This window comes from Musca autumnalis, unplaced genomic scaffold (assembly GCF_047663935.1).
Source record: "Musca autumnalis isolate F117 unplaced genomic scaffold, ASM4766393v1 scaffold_2, whole genome shotgun sequence".
In the NCBI taxonomy this organism is placed as follows: domain Eukaryota; kingdom Metazoa; phylum Arthropoda; class Insecta; order Diptera; family Muscidae; genus Musca; species Musca autumnalis.
The window spans coordinates 97,890,552-97,911,939 of NW_027411755.1; the positions used below are offsets into that span (position 1 = coordinate 97,890,552).

At 36.4% G+C, this 21,388-nt stretch overlaps 1 protein-coding gene across 5 annotated transcripts in view; it reads right to left on the reverse strand.

Moving 5' to 3' along the window:
* LOC141394336 (alpha-N-acetylgalactosaminidase) overlaps window positions 1–21,388 on the reverse strand; it is a 386,219-nt gene that overhangs the window by 14,839 nt on the left and 349,992 nt on the right. For all 5 annotated transcript variants that reach the window (XM_073968601.1, XM_073968600.1, XM_073968603.1 and 2 more), the window contains one exon: window positions 10,939–11,301. In XM_073968601.1, coding sequence (XP_073824702.1) covers window positions 10,939–11,301 — 363 coding nt within the window. The remainder of the gene's footprint in view (window positions 1–10,938; window positions 11,302–21,388) is intronic.

Consider the following 21,388-nt stretch of genomic DNA (forward strand, 5'->3'; position numbering starts at 1 on the left):
AATGCCATCAAATGTGATTTACATACATTGACATTATTTCAGCATATCTTGGTACTCTTTCTAACCGCAAAGTTTAGACACACGGAAAAACTGGTAATCGACATTCCGATGAAATGTAAAACACATTTTGGAAGATTATTTTTTTTTCCAAAAAGCAACTAGTGGCAAGTTGTCGTGTTTGCTCTCAGGAGAAATACGACCGTCACCCAAAGCTTGCCGAAACGCCTAATCCAACATATTGTTAAGAAGTCCTCCACATTCAAATTTACTTTCTGACCTGCATCGACAAATTTTCCTAGTTTGCAATTGTGCAGACAATGAGACAACGAGAAGTCGCGCAACTAACATACTGTTAAAATGACACTAAAGAATCATTTTGACGGGACGTTTCCACAGTACTCTTACGGAAATATCGCGGTGCCTTAAAATTGAAAAGGAATTGGATGATATAGGTGAAATTGTCTTTTGGCTAGTACAATAAGTCGATTCATACAGTTACTTGGATGAAACCAAATACAGTAATGAAGTAAACAGCAATGAAGTAAATGTTATATTGAGAAATGAACACTTCACTAACTTAACCATAGCTGATATTATGTACGTACCGAATATTAAATTTTTGCAATATAATAATGTAATAAATTTTTTGATAATATACCCTATCACAAAATTTATATGCAGGAAAATTGTTATATTTCCGTTTGCATAGGGCCATCAAATCCTACACTTACCAGACGCAAACCACACTTTAGCCGTGGAGGGTCATAACCATTTGGTCTTGGGAGACTCATTAATTGTGGCATTTGATCCTCGGAGAGGACCAAAGGGGTATAGTGCTGGCTGAACGGATTGATAGTTCTACGTTTTGTATGGCCAATGAGGACGCCCCAACCCGAATTAGCGGAGAGTGTCACAGTTCCCCAGACATAATGATTGTTTCACCTGGTCTGACAAATGACGTAACCGCCAACCCGTCGTTTCTCTTGGATCAGACCATCTCCCCATAATAATCTCCATCAGCAGATTGCCCGATTTCATCACCTCTAAACGCCGCACTTTCGTCAATCATGGTAAAGCTAATAGGCCTAGTTTCAGAGAGTTCAGTAATTGCCACTTCAGAAATCTACCCAACCCTTCTGATGTTAAGGTAGCAAAAAGGACGTTCCGAGACATCGTCGCAGCCACACGCCATACACCTGCTGGTCGAATACCGGAGGTGGGGCCAAACTTCCCAGCAGAGACGACGGGATTAGCAAATGAGCGTGATGATCTTAGTCGTGCCAACCCAAGAGTCAGGGTGCTGACACTGGAAGATAACAGGTTGATCGGTGAAAATAAGCGGAACAAGTGTTCAAATCATCTGAAGAGTTGCAACATTGGAGCTGGAATAAGTGAATTGTAGGCAACGGTTAAGTAACGCTCGAACCCTGGGAAGAAGGAAGATAGGACCTCAGTCACGTTTGGCGAGGTTACGCTGACTGATCCGAAGAGGTGCGCAAGTTATTTCAATTGACAGTTTGTAGAGCACCCTGGGGGTGACGGGGCGAAGAATAATATTTCGCATTAGATCTCTTCCTGCCGAGAATGAACCACTATAGTTTAATGGATGATGTTGCGAATATCATCAGGAACGCTAAATCATCCAAAGCATTGGGGCCCTAATAGAATCTCCATGGTAATGCTGAAACAGCTGGATGCGCCGGGGGTAGAGTATCTTACTAAAGTTCTCAGCCTGTCCGCTTTGTCGATCATCAGCATGGATTCCTTAAGCAGCATAGCAGGACAAAAGCTCTGCACACCATCTCGGCACATATAAGTTGAGGACTCAACCAGAGCAAGCCGTGTGATAGAACAGTAATGGTGGCGCTTGACTGTCAAGCACTCCACACTGTTTGAGGATATCGAACAGACAAACCTCCGGTCAAGTTTGAAAGGTTGTATAATCAATTGTATATGTGGACTGGCGTGGAATTCAGGAACAAGAAGTCTAAGCCCGTAGAGTGAAACAGGGAGTTCCCCAAGGTAGGGTGATATTATTGTTGTTTATTTTTAGCTAATTGACCTTTAATAAATTTAACCTAATAAAACAAGGGTTTATTGCTTTTTCATCCCAGCGTTTCGTTACTTATTTGGCGACTTCTTCAGGGGATTTCGTGACAATATTTTTAGATCTTGTTACATTGATTTTATATTAATTAAATATATAATGCCTTGTTCATACTAAGGCCAATTCGCTCTCTATTAGTTGTTCGAACACAAATTACGATGTAATTACTTCATTTCCCATACAAAATTTTGAGAACGAACAGCGATTTTTGTACATTATTTAATATAAATTACTCTCCGAACGACGATAAAATATGTCCCATCTCTAACAAATGAGAAAATTTATCAAAATAAATTAATTATGACAGGAAAAATACAAAATTTAAAAATTTATTTAAAACCCAAACATTTTCAGAAATACTGCAAATCATGAATGAAAAGTATACGGTTTAACTGCTAGTATACATTCAAATTATAGCAAATGTTGTATTCACTTTTATTGCATTTGCATTCCATCGTTTCAAATTCGCGTACAAATTTAGAAACAAAAATCAATTGCCTGCCAGAAAGTCTGTATACCAAAAAGTAATTTTGTCAGGCCTCTCTCTCTCTCGTTAATTTTGATAATAGAAAAAATAAAAATGTTCTGAAAACACCAAACTTGTGCGAAAAAAATAGAAAACATGAATGAAAATAATATAATTTAATATTAAATAGATATCTGAAAGAATAACAAATATTTTTTTTTTAGTTCATATCAATTAATTTTTCTCATTTTTTGGCTGAAACTATATTTAAAATCAGTAAATAAAAAGTATGAAAATATGAATCATGTTGCTATGAATTGTGGACCATGTCGTATGAACGGGTTAATTCGTGTACGTAATTATGAGAGGGAAAAACGTAATTTAAATGCTGGTATGAACACGTCATAAAACAATTAACAGGAATTAATTGCTAGTGTCACAGTGAGATTACAATATTATATCTCCGGGACTGTTTAACCTCTACTTCTCCTGTATTCCGCCCCTCCAGACTGCATTGAGATCATAACGTATGCGGATGATTGTGCGATCTTGGCGTCAGTTACCTTTTCAGATGTCATTTCTGAGAGGTTGAACTCATATTTAACTGATCGTACCACCTTTTTCCACGCGAGAAATATGGAAATATCCACCACTAAATCTACGACCACTCTCTTCACTACATGGCCGTCAGAAGTTATAACAGAGTTGAATGTCATGATCGATGGTACAAACTCTACCCCAAAATTCTAGGGATCATATTCGACATCATGTTCATGTCGTCGGCACCTGCCACAGCTTTCTGCGACGAGCTGAGATGTAGGTACTAAAAGCCAGAACAGCATCAATCGTCGCTTGCTTCCCCAAATGTCGAATTATAAAGGAATGCCAGAGCCTGTTTGCAAATCCGCCTGCGTTCCCCGTTAGGAGACTCTAGCATTCCTTTCTAATTTGACATTTGGGAGGCAAGCAAAGCAAGCGACGATTGATTCTGTTCTGGCGCTTAGTTCTCTAGCCGGAAGCAATCTGGGTGCAGATAAAGAAACCTTGTTGACCACATATAACGCGATAGGTCGGTCTGTGTGCGGCGTCAGTATGGTCCGCGAATATAAGTGCAACGAGATGGAAAAATATTCAGACCTCACGTCTTTAGTTGACCATCTACATGAGGAGACAAATTCTTCCAGTACAGCAACACAATGCGAAAAGTCAAATTTGTTAAAAAATTTACGAATTTATGGGTACTTTACACGATATGTATTTTACATATGGGTTGTCACTTTGCGTATACATTTTGTATGTAGAAAGTGACAACCCATATGTAAAATACATATCGTGTAAAGTACCCATTACAAATATATATTTTGAAATAACAGCACGTATATTTACAGAAAATATATAAAATAAATTACAACAGCATCCAGACATTGTGAGAAGTAAAACGAAACCCTACTGATGAATAGCAATGACGTCACTGAATGATTAACTCAAATATGAGAGGGAGTACAACAAAAACAATAGCAAAATAATAATTGGTACTAAAGTACAGTACACATTGACCAACAAGAATAACATTTATCGAAGTGTGTTTCTTTAATATCAATGTCTAGCAGAATACTTTTCTAATCTCTAAATAATACTGTTACGCTATTAGATTTAACATAATCCCGTATAGACGTTCACGCATACGATTTGTACCAAATAAAACGGGGGTTTTTTAGATTACGATTCTACAATGCTTTATTGACCTGACTTCAATTATTCTCTATATGCAGGGTTAGTAGCAAACATTTTCTATCAACTAAGAATAATTCGCGATTCTGCTGGGCGATTAACTTGTCGCAGGCGATATCGCCTAAAAATCTTCCGCGTATCACCATAAATAAGTGTTTATGCAATGCGAATCGCGACCAAGATTCGCTGACAAATCATATGGAAGATCCTAAGAAGAAGAAAATATAAGGAAAAGATTAAAGGAAATTTATTTTTCATTCTTCTTTGTTCCTTTTTTCTCTCATTTGTTGTCTTTGATTTTTTGTTTTTTTTTCTTTTTGTTTTCTTTTCTAATTTGTTATAATTTTTAATTATTCGTTATGTTGTAGTGGTTGTATACTGGTTCCATTCACTTTCTTCATTTCACTTGGCAAAACCCGGACATGTGTTGTGTTTGTCAATACTCATAATATTATACGTGCCATTTATATCGAAGTTATATAGAATGTGTATATGAGAATTATATGGAACCAAATCATGATCGTGATCGGGGTTCGGAAGAATAATATATTATTCGCCTGCACTAACAACAAGCGAAAGATAATATAAATTCGCGGAAAGATCGCCGAGATGCTTAGCAGAGAATTGTAGAGAATTGTCTACGAATGGCAAATTACTCGCGTGGGTGAATTTTATACACAAATTCGCTAAAAGATCGCCGGAAAGAAGCACAGAAGAATAATCTGATCAAGAAATCGTCCAACAATCTTCCAAATGTTTGTAGGGAGTTCACCAGTGTAACAAACACATACAAACTCACATTGAACGAACAATAACAAAAATACGGCCGAGAGAATGAAAACAATAAAAAAAGGATGACGTATAATTATAAGAGAAAATAAAGTACAGCAATGAAGTCACAACAACGAACATTTTGGAAATGAGTGTAGTAAAAAGAAAAAAAACAAACATGTGGCACTGTTCCACATCGTGCAATATCCTACAATGTATTTCTAAATTTTTTAAATTTTTTTTTATAAATTTGTGAAAAAGTTCAAAAATGCCTGCCTGGTACAAAGCAATGGAAAGCAAATGTATTAAGTGTCCGCTTAATAAAATATACGTTAGAATTCAAATTCGTAATTTAACGGAAAATTGTATAAATTAGCTTAAATAAAGCTTCGTTCCAGAACTAACATATTTTTACACATTACGTACACCAAAAAATCATTTCTCTTTGAACAAAAATGGCGCTGAATAGCTTTATCTTTGAAAAATTTTACACGACGAATTTGGCGAATTTGGTCGAAATGTTTCAGTGCTTCATAAACTCAAAAAAAAAATTGTATTATGCCAAACCCGTAGTAAATCAGCATGAATATTTGATATAAGATAAAGTAGACGTAGCAGAAAAAATAGAAACTGCTAACTCAGAAAACTCATTTTTGAGTTAACCCACTCTTTGAGTAAATGAGCGATATGTCGAAAGGACAACTCTTACATAACTAACACCATTCATTCTGTTAATAATCTATAAACCTTTGAAGCAGAAGCTGCAACTATGCCGCTAAATTACAAAATATAAAATAAAACCAAGTGAAAGACCGACTGCGTCTAGAAATTCTGTGTTTTATATAAACCTAAACCACCAGTTTCCCAAAAGCAACACTTAAGTATCGCCTGAATACTTTTTGTGTTGTCTATAGTAAAGGTTGTTGTTCGTCTTTGGACAACCATTAATGTCGGTTCTACAACTACTCTGTAGATTTAAATTTAAATAAATTTATCCACCGTGCCATCTGATTGAAGTTGTAGAGGCGTTATCCTGGTTTTCTTAATTCCGTAAGAGTCACACATTTCCTTACAAATCTCTGACTTAAAATTTCGACCTTAATCGGAATGAACCTCAGATGGAACACCATAGCCACAGATCAAATTCTTGCTGAACACATCCACAATTGTCTTCGCTTCTTGATTTGGAAAGGCATAAAACTCTGGTCATTTGCTAAAGCAAGCCATGACCACTAAGACATACTGGTTTCAAGAGTCGCTTATTGGGAACGGCCCAGCCATATCCACTGCGATTCTCTCCAACGGACCCCTTCAATTATTCTGCTGCATGTAGCCTCGAATATTCCGTGTTAGACCATACACCTCTCACAATTGGCAATCCAGTCGCCAATGGATTTCAGACATCCGACCCTGTAGAATATCTGCATTACGTTTTCAGCAGTCTTTGTTATTCCACTTGGTCCATCGTGAAATTCGGTCAATATATTTTTTCTATTGGAAACTGGTACGACAATCAGATTTCGGCGAGTTTTACCATCTTCGCTCTCTTATTTAAGATATAGAAAACCATATATCAGAAGTAGACTGTTAAACTGGGACCAGTATGATTTTAAGGATAGCTTTCGGAAGTTATTTCTTTCCTAATATGTCGTTCCCCCTTTTCTAGGGCCGAAATTAATTTTCCAGGAATGGGATCTCTTCATTGTTCAGCCGATTAATATTCGCTAGACTCAACCTGCAATAGCCGGACATTGACGCTTGTCTACAGCCTTAGCATCAACATTGACGTGTTTTTCCCCTTTTCTCTGCTGGATGTTGAAGTCATATCTCTGAAGCCAATAAAATTTCCGGATTCTGCCTTTGTGTTTGTGGAATGCCTTTTCCTGGTCTTTGCTCCACAAAACCCTCTGCCCTTTCTGCGTTAATCGATGTAGTCTGGCGGCGATACTGCACATTTCGGACAAATCGACCAATTAGGTGCAGAGACAGAGAAAACTTCGAGCTTATGAAGATTTCGGATCTCCGGCCCTATTCTGACAGGTTGAATTTTCTTATTATGTGTCGATATACTCTTTATAGTCACAAGGTGCCCCAGGTACTTCACTTTTTGTTGAACACACTTCGTGTTCAGCTTAAGTCCTGAAGACAATAGCTGCTGGAGAAGACTTGAGATTTTTTGTGATTTTTTAACAATTCAAAAAACAATTTTGTAGACTGAAAAGTTGTCTTTAAGATGGCATACAAAAATATTCCATTTACAGTACAGTTGTACTAAAATTTTACCGGACAACAAAAATGGGAATTTTTAAAATGAGCATTAAAAATTACGCACCACAATAATTGAATAATAATTTCCAAATTTTTCTCTTTGTATGCCATTTTAGTAATCAGAATGGTGGAATAATTGGTTCCCTATCGTTACCAGTAGTTTTTGACATTGCATGCTTGACCAAGAAAAGAACAGACCAAAATGTGAATGTAGTCAAACACTCATAAGTTGCCAAGACTGTGTGTTAGCGTGTTTTAATGCACGCACGCTACAAAACAAAAACAAATCAAAACATTATCTCTCTTTCGTACGCTCTTTCTATGCATTCGGGTTGTATGTGTGTGAATTGCCGAAAAACTTCGGCACCGCCGTGTCAAAGAAGAACACATTGGAATTAGTGCCCTTTACAGCAGAGTTGGAAGCGAGTCGATTTTCGGTCAGCGGCAATTTGGCTAGAAATGTATAGTTTTTGAAGTGAAAAATCATTAACGGTGCTGTCTAGAGTACGTACAAACAATTTAATGATATTTGGAAAGTCCTGTATCAGCCAGGCTTGACCTATATTATACTAGTTTTTAACGTCGTTGCCCTGATAGAGGTAAAAATCAGGGCATAGAACAAAATTGTTTGCACTTTTCTTTGAAAATAGTTTTTAGAAACATTGTTAACAATGTCGAGATCATGTTTGCTTTTATTAAAAAAATTCAACACCCATTGTTGCCATTCAATCCAAACAATACTACGCCCTTCAAGCAGTTTCATAGAATCATTCCAAGTCTTTTTTTGGTGCGCGTTTTTTTTTTTTCAATTTATGTCGTATTTTTGCGGGCATTGTGTGGTATAAAATTTATAGTTCGGATAAAAATCAGCATATCTAGCGTGAAATCGATATTTTACCTGTGGAAGAAACCAACACACACCTGAGTTTAAATAAATAAGCTGTCGCTATCAAAACGCTTCGTAAGAAGTATTATTGTTTTGGCTTGAATGGCAACACAGGGTGTTGAAATTTTTGTTTCTATAAAAGAAGACATGGTCAAAACATTGTTAACAATATTTCTAAAAACTATTTTCAAAGGAAAGTGCAAAAAATTGTGTTCCATGCCCTGATTTTTACTTCTGTCAGGGCAACGCCGTTAAATACTAGTATAATATAGGGCATGCCTGGCTAATACAGTACTTTCCATATGTCACTAAATTGTTTGCACGTACTCCGGACATAACCTATAATGATTTTTCAGTAATTTTTTGGGACATTAGTTACAATCATGCCAAACTTACGTCAGGAACTTAATTTTTATATTGGAATCAATGACAAAACTACTAAAAACCATTCTGATTACCAAAACGCTAGAAAAGCGAAAAACTTGAAAATTATTTATCTATTATAGTGCTGCATCATTTTCAATGATCATTTTAAGAATGCCCATTTTAGTATAACGGTACTGTAAACGGGATAACAAATTTGCAGCCTACGCAATTGTTTTTTGAGTTGTTAAAAAGTCTCAACTCGTTTCCAAGTTATCAACCTTTACATTTTTTATTTCAGGTTGCATCATTTTCAGTGACAGTCACTGTATGTGTTTGTTCGCTCAATGTGAGTTGTATGTTTATTGCACTGTTTAACTGTTGGTATTCGAGCTGTTATCAGTTCTGTCATCCTCTAGAAACATCCTTGACGAGAGGCAGTTTTGAATAAATACAGAAGAGTTGAGAGGCAGTTAGTTAGTTGTGAATCAAATGGCGAATTAAAACCGTCGGCTAGTAAAGAAATAAATCGTAAATTAAGTAAAGTGAATAAGTTAATTAATATTTATAAAGCATTGTTTAATCGTAATCTAAACGATTGGACGGTTTCTTTCCTGGATATGTCATTAATACTAACAATTTCACATCAGTTGCGAAATCGTGTAGCATCTCGTTTTTCTTCTTTACTCTTCCTCTATATTCAATTATATATAATAAAATCTCCACAGTTGTATCCAGATGCAGCGGGAATACACTGTATTATATCAACAGCTCCGAATTTTGATGCAAGTACTTGTCGTTGTCGTCACACGATTTCCTAGGAGGGTGTTATTAATAACTCGAACTGATCCACCTTTGATTTCCAGCTCCTACATTTTCTTCTCCAGGTTCAGAGACTTCTAGTCGTGGATTAGTTATTTTTCATCAACAGACATGTTCTTCTTATTAACACTTTATTTTGTACCTCCACGTTTTCTACTTTCTTTTCGATCACTAGCGTGATGTTCTCGAGTTTTTTGCTGACTTCTCTAGAGTTCTGTTCAATTTTCTCGTTCTTTTTCATCAAAAGTCTTTTAGAATGTTCTTCTAACAGTCCTCTGGAATTTTTCTTCTAACGTTATACAAGTGTCGACTTTAACATCATACACAGCATTGTCTTTAAATCGTCACCCCAGACAGCTACTGACGAAACTTTTCCTCGCCCTTTTCGATAACTCGACTTCATCCTTGCTGTCCAATAGACGTTTTTGTAGTTCAGCCTTGTTGCCAGATGGTTATGGAATTCGTTTTAACTTGATTCCGTATAGTGGGTTCTTTTAGATTACGATTCTACAATGTTTATTGACTTGACTTCAATGATTCACATAGGACTTTACTAATCACACAGCTTTACTTTATTTCGTCTCCAACTGACTGACTGCATTTAGAAAAATTTAGCAAGATAACAGTCGATTACCAAAACAAAAACAATGAAAGAAAAACTAAATGTAAAGCAGTAAAAAACTTCTTCAATTGTAAGTAAAATAAAAAAGAAATAGTTAAAAGATTAATAAGAAAATCAATACATATAGCTGAATCGCATTATTTGCAGTATTTTCCCACAAATATCACATAAACATTAACATCTGACCATTAACAGGTGATCGACCTTGCTAAATGTTGCTAGGAAAAATTCTTGTAGCAACCTTTAGCAAGATCTCAGCAAATAACTGTCAAAATTGTTCTCTCATTTCGCTCTCTTTTACTGAACTCTTGTGTAAAAAGACAGCATTTAGTAAAATGTTTTAATAATTATTACAAATTATCACGTCAAAAGACACACCTATTGATACCAATACCTTTTCGCACAGATGTTTCCAGATAATCTGGCAACGTCGCATATATTATATAACCCTATAATAATATGGCCGGGTGCCACCGTGGTACAATGGTATGCACACCCGCCTTGCACACTGAAGGTCGTGGGTTCAATTCCCCGGCCAGGCAACATCAAAAAATTTCAACGTTGGCAAAATACCCCACAGTAATGTTTGCCATGAGTATTTCAGCCATGTAAAACTTCTCTAAAAGTGGTGTCTTAGGACACGCCGTTCGGACTCGCCGATAAACTGTAGATCGCATATTATTGAGCTAAAATGAATCGGGGAGCACTCATTGATATGAGAGAAGTCTCCCTTGTCCCGTATGGGATGTTTGTGGAACAATAATAATATGTTATCCGATAAATATATATTTCTAAATGACAAAGTTTATATAATAATGACAAAGTTAATATACCCAAAATCTTATGGTGCAGAGTATAACCATGTAGTCAATGTATGTATGAACATATAAGGAAATACTTACTTGAACTCTGTAGCCGTTAAGCGAAATTAATCCCAACTCCTTTAAAGTTACTGCAATATCTGATGGCGTTCCATCAGTTCGTCGGTTTACAAATGCGATTGCATATGAGTAAAATCGATCCTGTATGGGTATAATTGGTTTCGACCAAATTTCAATTCCTTTATGTTTGTATATCCTCCGTCCTTGAATGCCCAATGGATCCTGGTCTACAGATATGATTTTCCTGTTCTGCAGGATGGCCTTAAATTCGGGACGAATCGTTCGTAAATCCACGGACATTAACAATGGTGCTGCCAGTATAGACCAAATAGCAAATTGGGTTTTGGCTTGGTCGTAGCTGAGGCCAAAGTTACCAATTATCAACTTAAATGAAAAATAATAAAATGCTGTAGTCATTTAAATTTTTTTCCAATACCGTAAAAGGCATACACTGTAAACATAAAAATATTATAATTTCCCGCATTACGCACATACCAAGGCCTAAATATAGACAGCCAGTACTACTACTAATTTAATGTGATTTAAATTACAGTCGAATCACCATAATGTCGTTGTTTAGTCATCTCAACAGGCACTCTTTCCGTTTTGAAGGGACATGTTTATCAACCAAATAAAAAATGCAGGCATTTTGATTGAGGTTTTTCAGCCAGTACGCTCAATAAAAATGTTTGGCTCAATTGTTTATCTTTGTGAATTGGGTACAATGATATGTACGAAAGCTTATGCCTTGTTCAGACTGACGGTAATTCGCTCTCTATTCGTTGTTCGACCCCAAATTACGATATAATTACTTCATTTCCCATACAAAATTTTGAGAAGAAACAACGATTTGTGTACATTGTTCAATTTAAAATACTCTCCGAACGACGATAAAATATGTCCCATCTCTAACAAATGAGAACATTTATCGAAACAAATTAATTATGACAAGAAAAATATAAAATTTATAATTTATTAAAAACACAAAAATTTTTATAAAAACTGCAAAACATGAATGAAAAATAAACGGTTTAACGACTAGTATACATTCAAATCATAGCAAATTTTCTCGTTTCTTTTATTGCAGTTGCATTTTGTGTCCATCGTTTCAAATTCGCGTACAAATTTAGAAACAAAAATTAAATGCCTGCCAGAAAGTCTGTATACCAAAAAGTTATTTTGGCAAATCTCTCTCTCCTTAATTCTGAAAATACAAAAATTAAAAAATGTGCTGAAAACACAAGAATTGTGAGAAAAAATAGAAAAGATGAATAAAAATAATATAATTAAAGATTAATTAGATATGTGAAAGCAGGACAAATAGTTTTTCAGTTTATATCAATTAATTTTACTCGTTTTTTGGACGAAACTTTCTTTAAAATCAGTAAATAAAAAGTATGAAAATATGAATCATGTTGCTATGAATTGTGTACATTGTCGTACGAACGGGTTAATTCGTGTACATAATTACGAGAGCGAACAACGTGATTCAAATGCTGGTATGAACATGGCATTACAATTGCTCGGTTCCAGAACTACAAGTATCTAAATTTTTTTGATACTTTTTCCATATCATAGGAGAAAAATTTTTATTGTAATAAAATTTTTAGATTCTTGCAGGTTGCATGAAAGGGCAGCTTGTCAAAGAGAGCATCTCACTCCATTAACGCATTGAAAAACCATGCACTCACACAGTGTTTGCTCAATTTTTTGTTGTTGTGTGCTGATTGCTGCTTTAAATTTATTGTTTGTTATTTAAAATGACTTCTTCGATCTGATCATATTAAAAAAAAAAGAAAAAATCTATTAAAAACAATATTTTTTAATTTTGTTATTTTTTAAGCTCTTTTTAATAAAAAGTGATTTTTATTTCATTTAATCAAATTAAAATCGAATCTCTACGAAATTATAATTTACTTACAATAAGTAAAATAAATTTTAGATGAAGGTTTTTGTTAAGAAGCACATTCAAAATACAACACAACTTAAGAATTAGTATCACAGAACGATTGTTTTATATTACAACTAATGCTAATGATATTTGTATCTTATTTAACGTTCTATCTTTTGTTGAATCCTCAAGCATTCTATTCTGTATCTTTTTCTTTCCTTGTTTCCTTATCTAATATTATGACGTTTTCAAAGTTCACCTTGTTTCCAGTCTTCAATATGTGTTGGACTAATGCAGTTTTCTGTTTTCCTTTTTCTATATCCGATTTGTATTCTCCCATTCTCCTTTGTAAAGTCCGTTTAGTTGTTTCTATGTATACTATATCACAGCTTTCTTCTTTGTTCCCTTTGCGTTCTATTTCATAGACGATGTAGTTTAGTGGTGGTTTTTCGATCGGTGTTTTGACGTAAGAGAAAAGTTTACTTGTTGTCTGGTTCGCTTTGTATGCAGCACATATGTTGCTTGTGTTGTTTATTGTTGTTCTTATGCTTTTGTTGTCCGTTAAACCAGGTATTTGAGACTGCAATATAGTTTTTCTTCATTCGATCATTTTCATTATGCAGTACCCTTGTGATAAAACTTTAAACAGTGTTTATTATTTTGGTTGGGTACTGTGGTAATGTGTGATTCTGCCGGATGCCATAGTTTTTCGATGTCAGTCAAATTTAGTTGTGTTGTCATGTCTTAGTTTGGTGTTAAGATATGCTATAGTGTCATCTGCTTCCGTTTCAAGTGTGAATTGAATTTTCTGAAAGCATTTGTTGAACTTGTTGAGAATGTCATCTATATTGTCCTTTTTGATTATGAAGAAAGTGTCATCTACATATTTTGCTAAGTACTTAACGCCTAAAAGTCTCATAGTTCGTTTGTGTGTGTCGTTATTATCTATTGTATAAAATTATTCATAAATCTTAAATTATTATGTTTGCGTATATGAATGATTTAATTACATTTAAGTTTAACGGTCACAACAAAACCCCTAGTGGTAAAGTTATAAGTTAAATATGCATATCAATTAAGCAGAACTCCTACCGGTACACATTGACACTGGAGTGATGTTTGCACGTTCCTTTCATGCGGTGACAGCTCAAGATGATTGCTGTTAATGATTGCTGAGATTGGCTCATAGTGGGACTGAACCACTTCGACGGGTGGGTGTATAGCAGTATACACTATTTTCTAGCTGTGTTGACGCTACTGCACTACGGGGACGGGTGGGTGTATAGCAATATACACTATTCTCTAGCTGTGCGACGCGTTTGAACCACGGCGACGAGTGGGTGTATAGCAATATACACTATTCTCTAGCTGTGCGACGCGATTGAACCACGGCGGCGGATGGGTGTATAGCAATATACACTATTTTCTAGCAGTGTGACGCTACTGTACTACGGCGTAGGGTGGGTGTATAGCAATATACACTATTCTCTAGCTGCGTGACGCTACTGTACTACGGCGACGGGTGGGCGTATGGCAATATGCACTATTCTCTAGCTGTGTGACGCTACTGTACTACGGCGACGGATGGGTGTATAGCAATATACACTATTCTCTAGCTGTGCCGACGCGACGGAACCAGGGCGGCGGGTGGGTGTGTAGAGATGCACACTATTCTCTAGCTGTGTAGACAGAATACTCAACTGAACGTGGATTCTCATCGGGCTGCTGCCACTCATATTCTTCGATATTCATCGGGCAGCCTCACTGTCCAGCCACAGCCACAATTATTCGTCGATATTCATCGGGCCACCGCATTTTCAAGCCGCTGCCTCCATCATTCGTCGATATTCATCGAGCCGCCGCACTGTCAAGCCACAGCCACAATTATTCGTCGATATTCATCGGGCCGCCGCATTGTCAAGCTGCTGCCACCATCATTTGTCGATGTTCATCGGGCCGCTGCATTTTCAAGCCGCTTCCACCATCATTCATCGATATTCATCGAGCCGCCGCACTGTCAAGCCGCAATTATTCGTCGATATTCATCAGGCCGCCGCATTGTCAAGCGGATGACATCATCATTCGTCGATATTCATCGGGCAGCTGCATTTTCAATCCGTGTCACCATAACTACGAGTCATCCAACGTTCAACCCCGTATTCTTCATCGATCTTCCTGTTCCTGACATTTCAATACAACTCCCACAAATACTTCGTCGTCGTGTATTGTCCTGAGGATTGGATTATGTTTTATGTGTGATAAGTGTTTTTATTAAATAAACTGTTTTTAACTTTTTATGTAAAACATTGTGCTTGTCTCTCCTTCATCTTCCCAAATCAAAAACTGATTATTGTGACGACCCTGGCCCCAGCTGAACCTACCCCAGCTTTAAATTGAAAACCCGTGGTCACAATCGTGATGTTCTTTTTCTTCAGTTCGCTGATGGCATTGTCAAGAAGATCGTCCAGAACTATATCTGCTATATTGGGGGATAAGGGGTTGCCCATAGGCATGTCGGAGATTTGATAATAAATGCCATTGTTGTGATTGAAATAATTGTTATCTTTGAGACAGAAGTTAAGTATTTGAAGTAATTTTTGTTTTTGTACGCTTGAATGTTTTTTGACTTCGTCCCATTTATTTATAATTATTCTGATGGCTAGATTGACAGGTATATTTGTAAAAAGAGAGATTACATCGAAAGAAACCAGTGCCTCATCTTTTTTTACATTTTGTGCTCAATCGGAGAGTAAATTTGCTACTCTCACCACTAGAGTCACACATATGTATAATTTTGTGCATTTATGTATACGATGCTCGTCCTCATGCTTAAAAGTATAAACACGTATTTTCTATTAATTTTTGATTTGCCATTGTTTAGCAATGGAAGAGTATCTTACTATACTAATACACCAACTTTTCTGAGCACCAATGATCCATGTTAGCCCTGTTCATACAAATACAAATATATTTTGTTATTGTGTTGGTTTTGAATCACAGACATTTTGATACCATTTAATCTGAATTTATAAAAATTACAAAAAAAAATTATAAGCGCATTCTACAATTACACGGTAAGCTAATAATTAGCAGACACATTCAATATTTTCAAGAGAATCCAGTGCCATTTATTTCCTAGTATTATATAATATTTTCTCAAGTAATGTTGGGTTGTCTTTTGTAATAGAACCCGCTAGCAATGAAAATTCCAATTTTCTCAATTTAATTAGTCCAGAACTACTTTTAAGCGGTACTAGTACACAATTGACCTCCAAGTAATGCGAAGGGTATCAATTGACACCTTTTTATCTCCAAGTAAACGACGAGGCGTCCGTTGCGACTATATACTCTTAAACTGTAAACTTGGAACTAGTACGATACTATCTACAGATAATGCATATAGGGTCAACTGGCTACCTCCTCTGACATCCGCATGTTAAAGTTTAAAGTTATTGCACTGTGAAGGGTCTAAAATGGAACTAGTTACTGTATCCCTCAAAATCGACGAGTTTCCGATGCCAAGCTAGTTAATCTTGCAAGCGGGAATCAATTTGTGTATTGAAAAGTTTTCATTTTTAATTGTGTGGGTGAAAAACTTCGCAAACACAGACAGCCCATTGGCGAAATGGGATCATAGATCATGTATTACAATTACATATTCCCATGAGAGAAAACTCAACAACCGTTTTGGCATCTGTGCTCTACGGTATCTGCAGAGAGAACTTGCCGAAGAGATGCCTGATGATTTTAATCAGCATCCGTGATCGTCTGAGCTCGGGAAGTTAAGTTGGAACGTATAAAATTTATACATTCCGCCACCCTTGATATACCAAAGGTCATAGAATAATTTTCTTTTAAATAGAACAGATTTAATTTAAAGAACATAAATTCAGATTCCTAGTTGAGCTATGTTTCTAATTAAAGATTTCGATAAACGACTAATTCAAAAGCATTGTGTAAATCTTATTACATGTATTATTAATAGAAATAAATAAATCTTGTAATAGTAGGAGCAGTTTGTATCAAAATGTGATATGTAGCAGGTTTTTGTGTGGTTATTTCAAAATATTTTCCGATTTCCAATTTTAAATAAAACACCAAGTGTTTCTAAATATACCTTATAATAATCATTTATTGATAAAATATCTTACTTGTGTGACAATAAATCTGTATGTCTCAAACATGAATACAAGGGACTGCCATCGCTTTCACCAAGTATTCGATGTAATTATCTTGGGAAGAATAAGTCAACCGGCCATAATATCGTGTTTCCAAGAAGACTTAAGTCATACCGCATGGATTGTCTACAAAAGAATCAAGGTTATTTATATGTTAGCATTGCCCTTTTATAGAGTTGTATAGTTCCGGAACGAACTAGTTCCAAGGAACTATTCCAGACTAGGAACTATTGGAACGATATCCAGCTCGTGCGTTTATATAGCTCGTTTCGTTCTTTTCGTTCCAATCTATTAAAACAATATATTTTACTTTTGTTATTTTTTAAGCTCTTTTTAATAAAAAGTGATTTTTATTTCATTTAATCAAATGAAAATCGAATCTCTACGAAATTATAATTTACTTACAATAAATAAAATAAATTTTAGATGAAGGTTTTTGTCAAGAAGCACATTCAAAATACAACACAACTTAAGAATTAATATCACGGAACGATTGTTTTATATTACAACTAATGCTAATGTTATTTGTATCTTATTTAACGTTTTATCTTTTGTTGAATCCTCAAGCATTCTATTCTGTATCATTTTCTTTCCTTGTTTCCTTATCTAATATTATGACGTTTTCAAAGTTCACCTTGTTTCCAGTCTTCAATATGTTTTGGACTAATGAAGTTTTCTGTTTTCCTTTTTCTATATCTGATTTGTGTTCTCCCATTCTCCTTTGTAAAGTCCGTTTTCCTATGTATATTATATCACAGCTTTCTTCTTTATTCCCTTTGCATTCTATTTCATAGACGATGTTTTGACGTGTCGATCGGTGTTTTGACGTAAGAGAAAAGTTTACTTGTTGTCTGGTTCGCTTTGTATGCAGCACATATGTTGCTTGCGTTGTTTATTGTTGTTCTTATGCTTTTGTTGTCCGTTAAACCAGGTATTTGAGGCTGCAATATAGTTTTTCCTCATTCGATCATTTTCTTTATGCAGTACCCTTGTGATAAAACTTTTAACAGTGTTTATTATTTTGGTTGGGTACTGTGGTAATGTATGATTCTGCCGGATGCCATAGTTTTTCGATATCAGTCAAATTTAGTTGTGTTGTCATGTCTTAGTTTGGTGTTAAGATATGCTATAGTGTCATCTGCTTCCGTTTCAAGTGTGAATTGAATTTTCTGAAAGCAAGTTGAACTTGTTGAGAATGTCATCTATATTGTCCTTTTTGATTATGGAGAAAGTGTCGTCTACATATTTTGCTAAGTACTTAACGCCTAAAAGTCTCATAGTTCGTTTGTGGGGTCCATTATTTAATCGTCATCATAATTCACACTATTTATTATCCATTGTATAAAATTATTCATGAATCTTAAATTATTATGTTTGCGTATATGCATGATTTAATTACATTTAAGTTTAACGGTCACAACAAAACCCCTAGTGGTAAAGTTATAAATTAAATATGCATGTCAATTAAGCAGAGCTCCTACCGGTACACATTGACACTGGAGTGATGTTTGCACGTTCCTTTCATGCGGTGACAGCTCAAGATGATTGCTGAGATTGGCTCATAGTGGGACTGAACCACGGCGACGGGTGGGTGTATAGCAGTATACACTTTTTTCTAGCTGTGTTGACGCTACTGCACTACGAGGACGAGTGGGTGTATAGCAATATACACTATTCTCTACCTGTGCGACGCGACTAAACCACGGCGACGAGTGGGTGTATAGCAATATACACTATTCTCTAGCTGTGCGACGCGATTGAACCACGGCGGCGGGTGGGTGTATAGCAATATACACTATTTTCTAGCAGTGTGACGCTACTGTACTACGGCGACGGGTGGGTGTATAGCAATATACACTATTCGCTAGCTGTGTGACGCTACTGTACTACGGCGACGGGTGGGCGTATGGCAATATACACTATTCTCTAGCTGTGTGACGCGACTGAAACAACGCAAAGGGTGGGTGTGTAGTAATATACACTATTATCTACCTGTGCGACGCGGCTGAACCACGGCGACGGGTGGGTGTATAGCAATATACACTATTTTCTAGCTGTGTGACGCTACTGTACTTCGGCGACGGGTGGGCGTATAGCAATATACACTATTCTCTAGCTGTGCCGACGCGACTGAAACAACGCAAAGGGTGGGTGTGTAGCAATACACACTATTCTCTAGCTGTGCTGACGCTACTGTACTACGGCGGCGGGTGGGTATATAGCAATATACACTATTCTTTAGCTATGCGACGCGACGGAACCACGGCGACGGGTGGGTGTGTATAGATGCACACTATTCTCTAGCTGTGTAGACAGAATACTCAACTGAACGTGGATTCTCATCGGGCTGCGCCATTATCGAGCTGCTGCCACTCATATTCGTCGATATTCATCGGGCAGCCTCACTGTCCAGCCACATCCACAATTATTCGTCGATATTCATCGGGCCGCCGCATTGTCAAGCCGCTGCCACAATCATTCGTCGATGTTCATCGGGCCGCCGCATTTTCAAGCCGCTGCCTCCATCATTCGTCGATATTCATCGAGCCGCCGCACTGTCAAGCCACAGCCACAATTATTCGTCGATATTCATCAGGCCGCGCATTGTCAAGCTGCTGCCACCATCATTTGTCGATGTTCATCGGGCCGCTGCATTTTCAAGCCGCTTCCACCATCATTCATCGATATTCATCGAGCCGCCGCACTTTCAAGCCGCAATTATTCGTCGATATTCATCAGGCCGCCGCATTGTCAAGCGGATGACATCATCATTCGTCGATATTCATCGGGCAGCTGCATTTTCAATCCGTGTCACCATAGCTACGAGTCATCCAACGTTCAACCCCGTATTCTTCATCGATCTTCCAGTTCCTGACATACAACTCCCACAAATACTTCGTCGTCGTGCATTGTCCTGAGGATTGGATTATGTTTTATGTGTGATAAGTGTTTTTATTAAATAAAAAGTTTTTAACGTTTTATGTAAAACATTGTGCTTGTCTCTCCTTCATCTTCCCAAATCAAAAATTGATTATTTTGACGACACGGTGCGCCTTAACTAATTTTAAATTGAAGGTGCTTACACCTGGGAAGTTTTTGCAGATTCTGAAACTACAATGTTCATAGATGAGAAATATCAAGAAACAAAAAAAATCGGCGGAGGAATTTTCAAATAAATCGCGATTTAAGTTAGTCTTATGTAAATGGACCTAAAGAAAATGTTATAGCTGAATTTTCCACCAGATTGACCATTATGATATTTTCGTAGGTTTTACCGTTTTTGAGATATAGAAGTTCAAATTGAGACAATGCACTTACTGTATCGCCTCCTTATAAAACAATATCATGCTCAGTGCGCCTTAACTAACTTTTGATGAAAACCGCTTACACATGGAAAGATATCGCGGATTCTGAAACAGCAATGTTCATGGATAAGAAAAGATAAGATTTTTAAATAAATCGCGATCAAAATTCACAATTTTAGGGTTTTTTAGGTTTTCACGATTTTGCTTGGAAACCGCAAGTCGTATCGAAATGAGTCTAAAAAAATGTTGTAGCTGTAAAAATTCTCTACAAGACTGACCTTTAGGTTTTTTCGTAGGTTTTACCTTTATTGAGATATAGAGGTTCAGTTCAAATTTTTAGGTTTTTATCTTAAGTCTTCAAGATTTTGCTTGGAAACCGCAAGTCATATCAAAATGGGACTAAAGAAAATGTTGAAGCTGTGGAAATTTTCTACAAGACTGGATGATTTATTTTTTCCTAGGTTGTACTATTTTCAAGATATATAAGTTTAATTTGGGAAATATCAGTAATGACATTGTTTTATAAGGAGGCGATACAGTCATTGCATTGTTTAAATTTGAACTTCTATATCTCAAAAACGGCAACCTACGAAAAAACCTAAAAGTCAGTCTTGTAGAGAATTTTCACAGCTACAACATTTTCTTTCGGCCCATTTACATAAGACTCGCGGTTTTCAAGGAAAATCGTGAAAACCTAAAGAACCCCTAAAAATGTGAACTTAAATCGCGATTTATTTGAAAATCCCTCCGGCGATTTTTTTTGTTTCTTATTATTTCTCATCTATGAGCATAGTAGTTTCAGAATCTGCAAAAACCTACCAGGTGTAAGCACCTGCTATTTAAATTTGGTTAAGGCACACCGTGACGGCCCCAGCTGAACCTACCCCAGCTTTAAAGTGAAAACCCGTGGTCACAATCGTGATGTTCTTTTTCTTCAGTTCGCTGATGTCGGAGATTTGATAATAAATGCCATTGTTGTGATTGAAATAATTGTTATCTTTGAGACAGAAGTTAAGTATTTGAAGTAATTTTAGTTTTTGTACGCTTGAGTGTTTTTTGACCTCGTCCCATTTATTTATAATTATTCTGATGGGTAG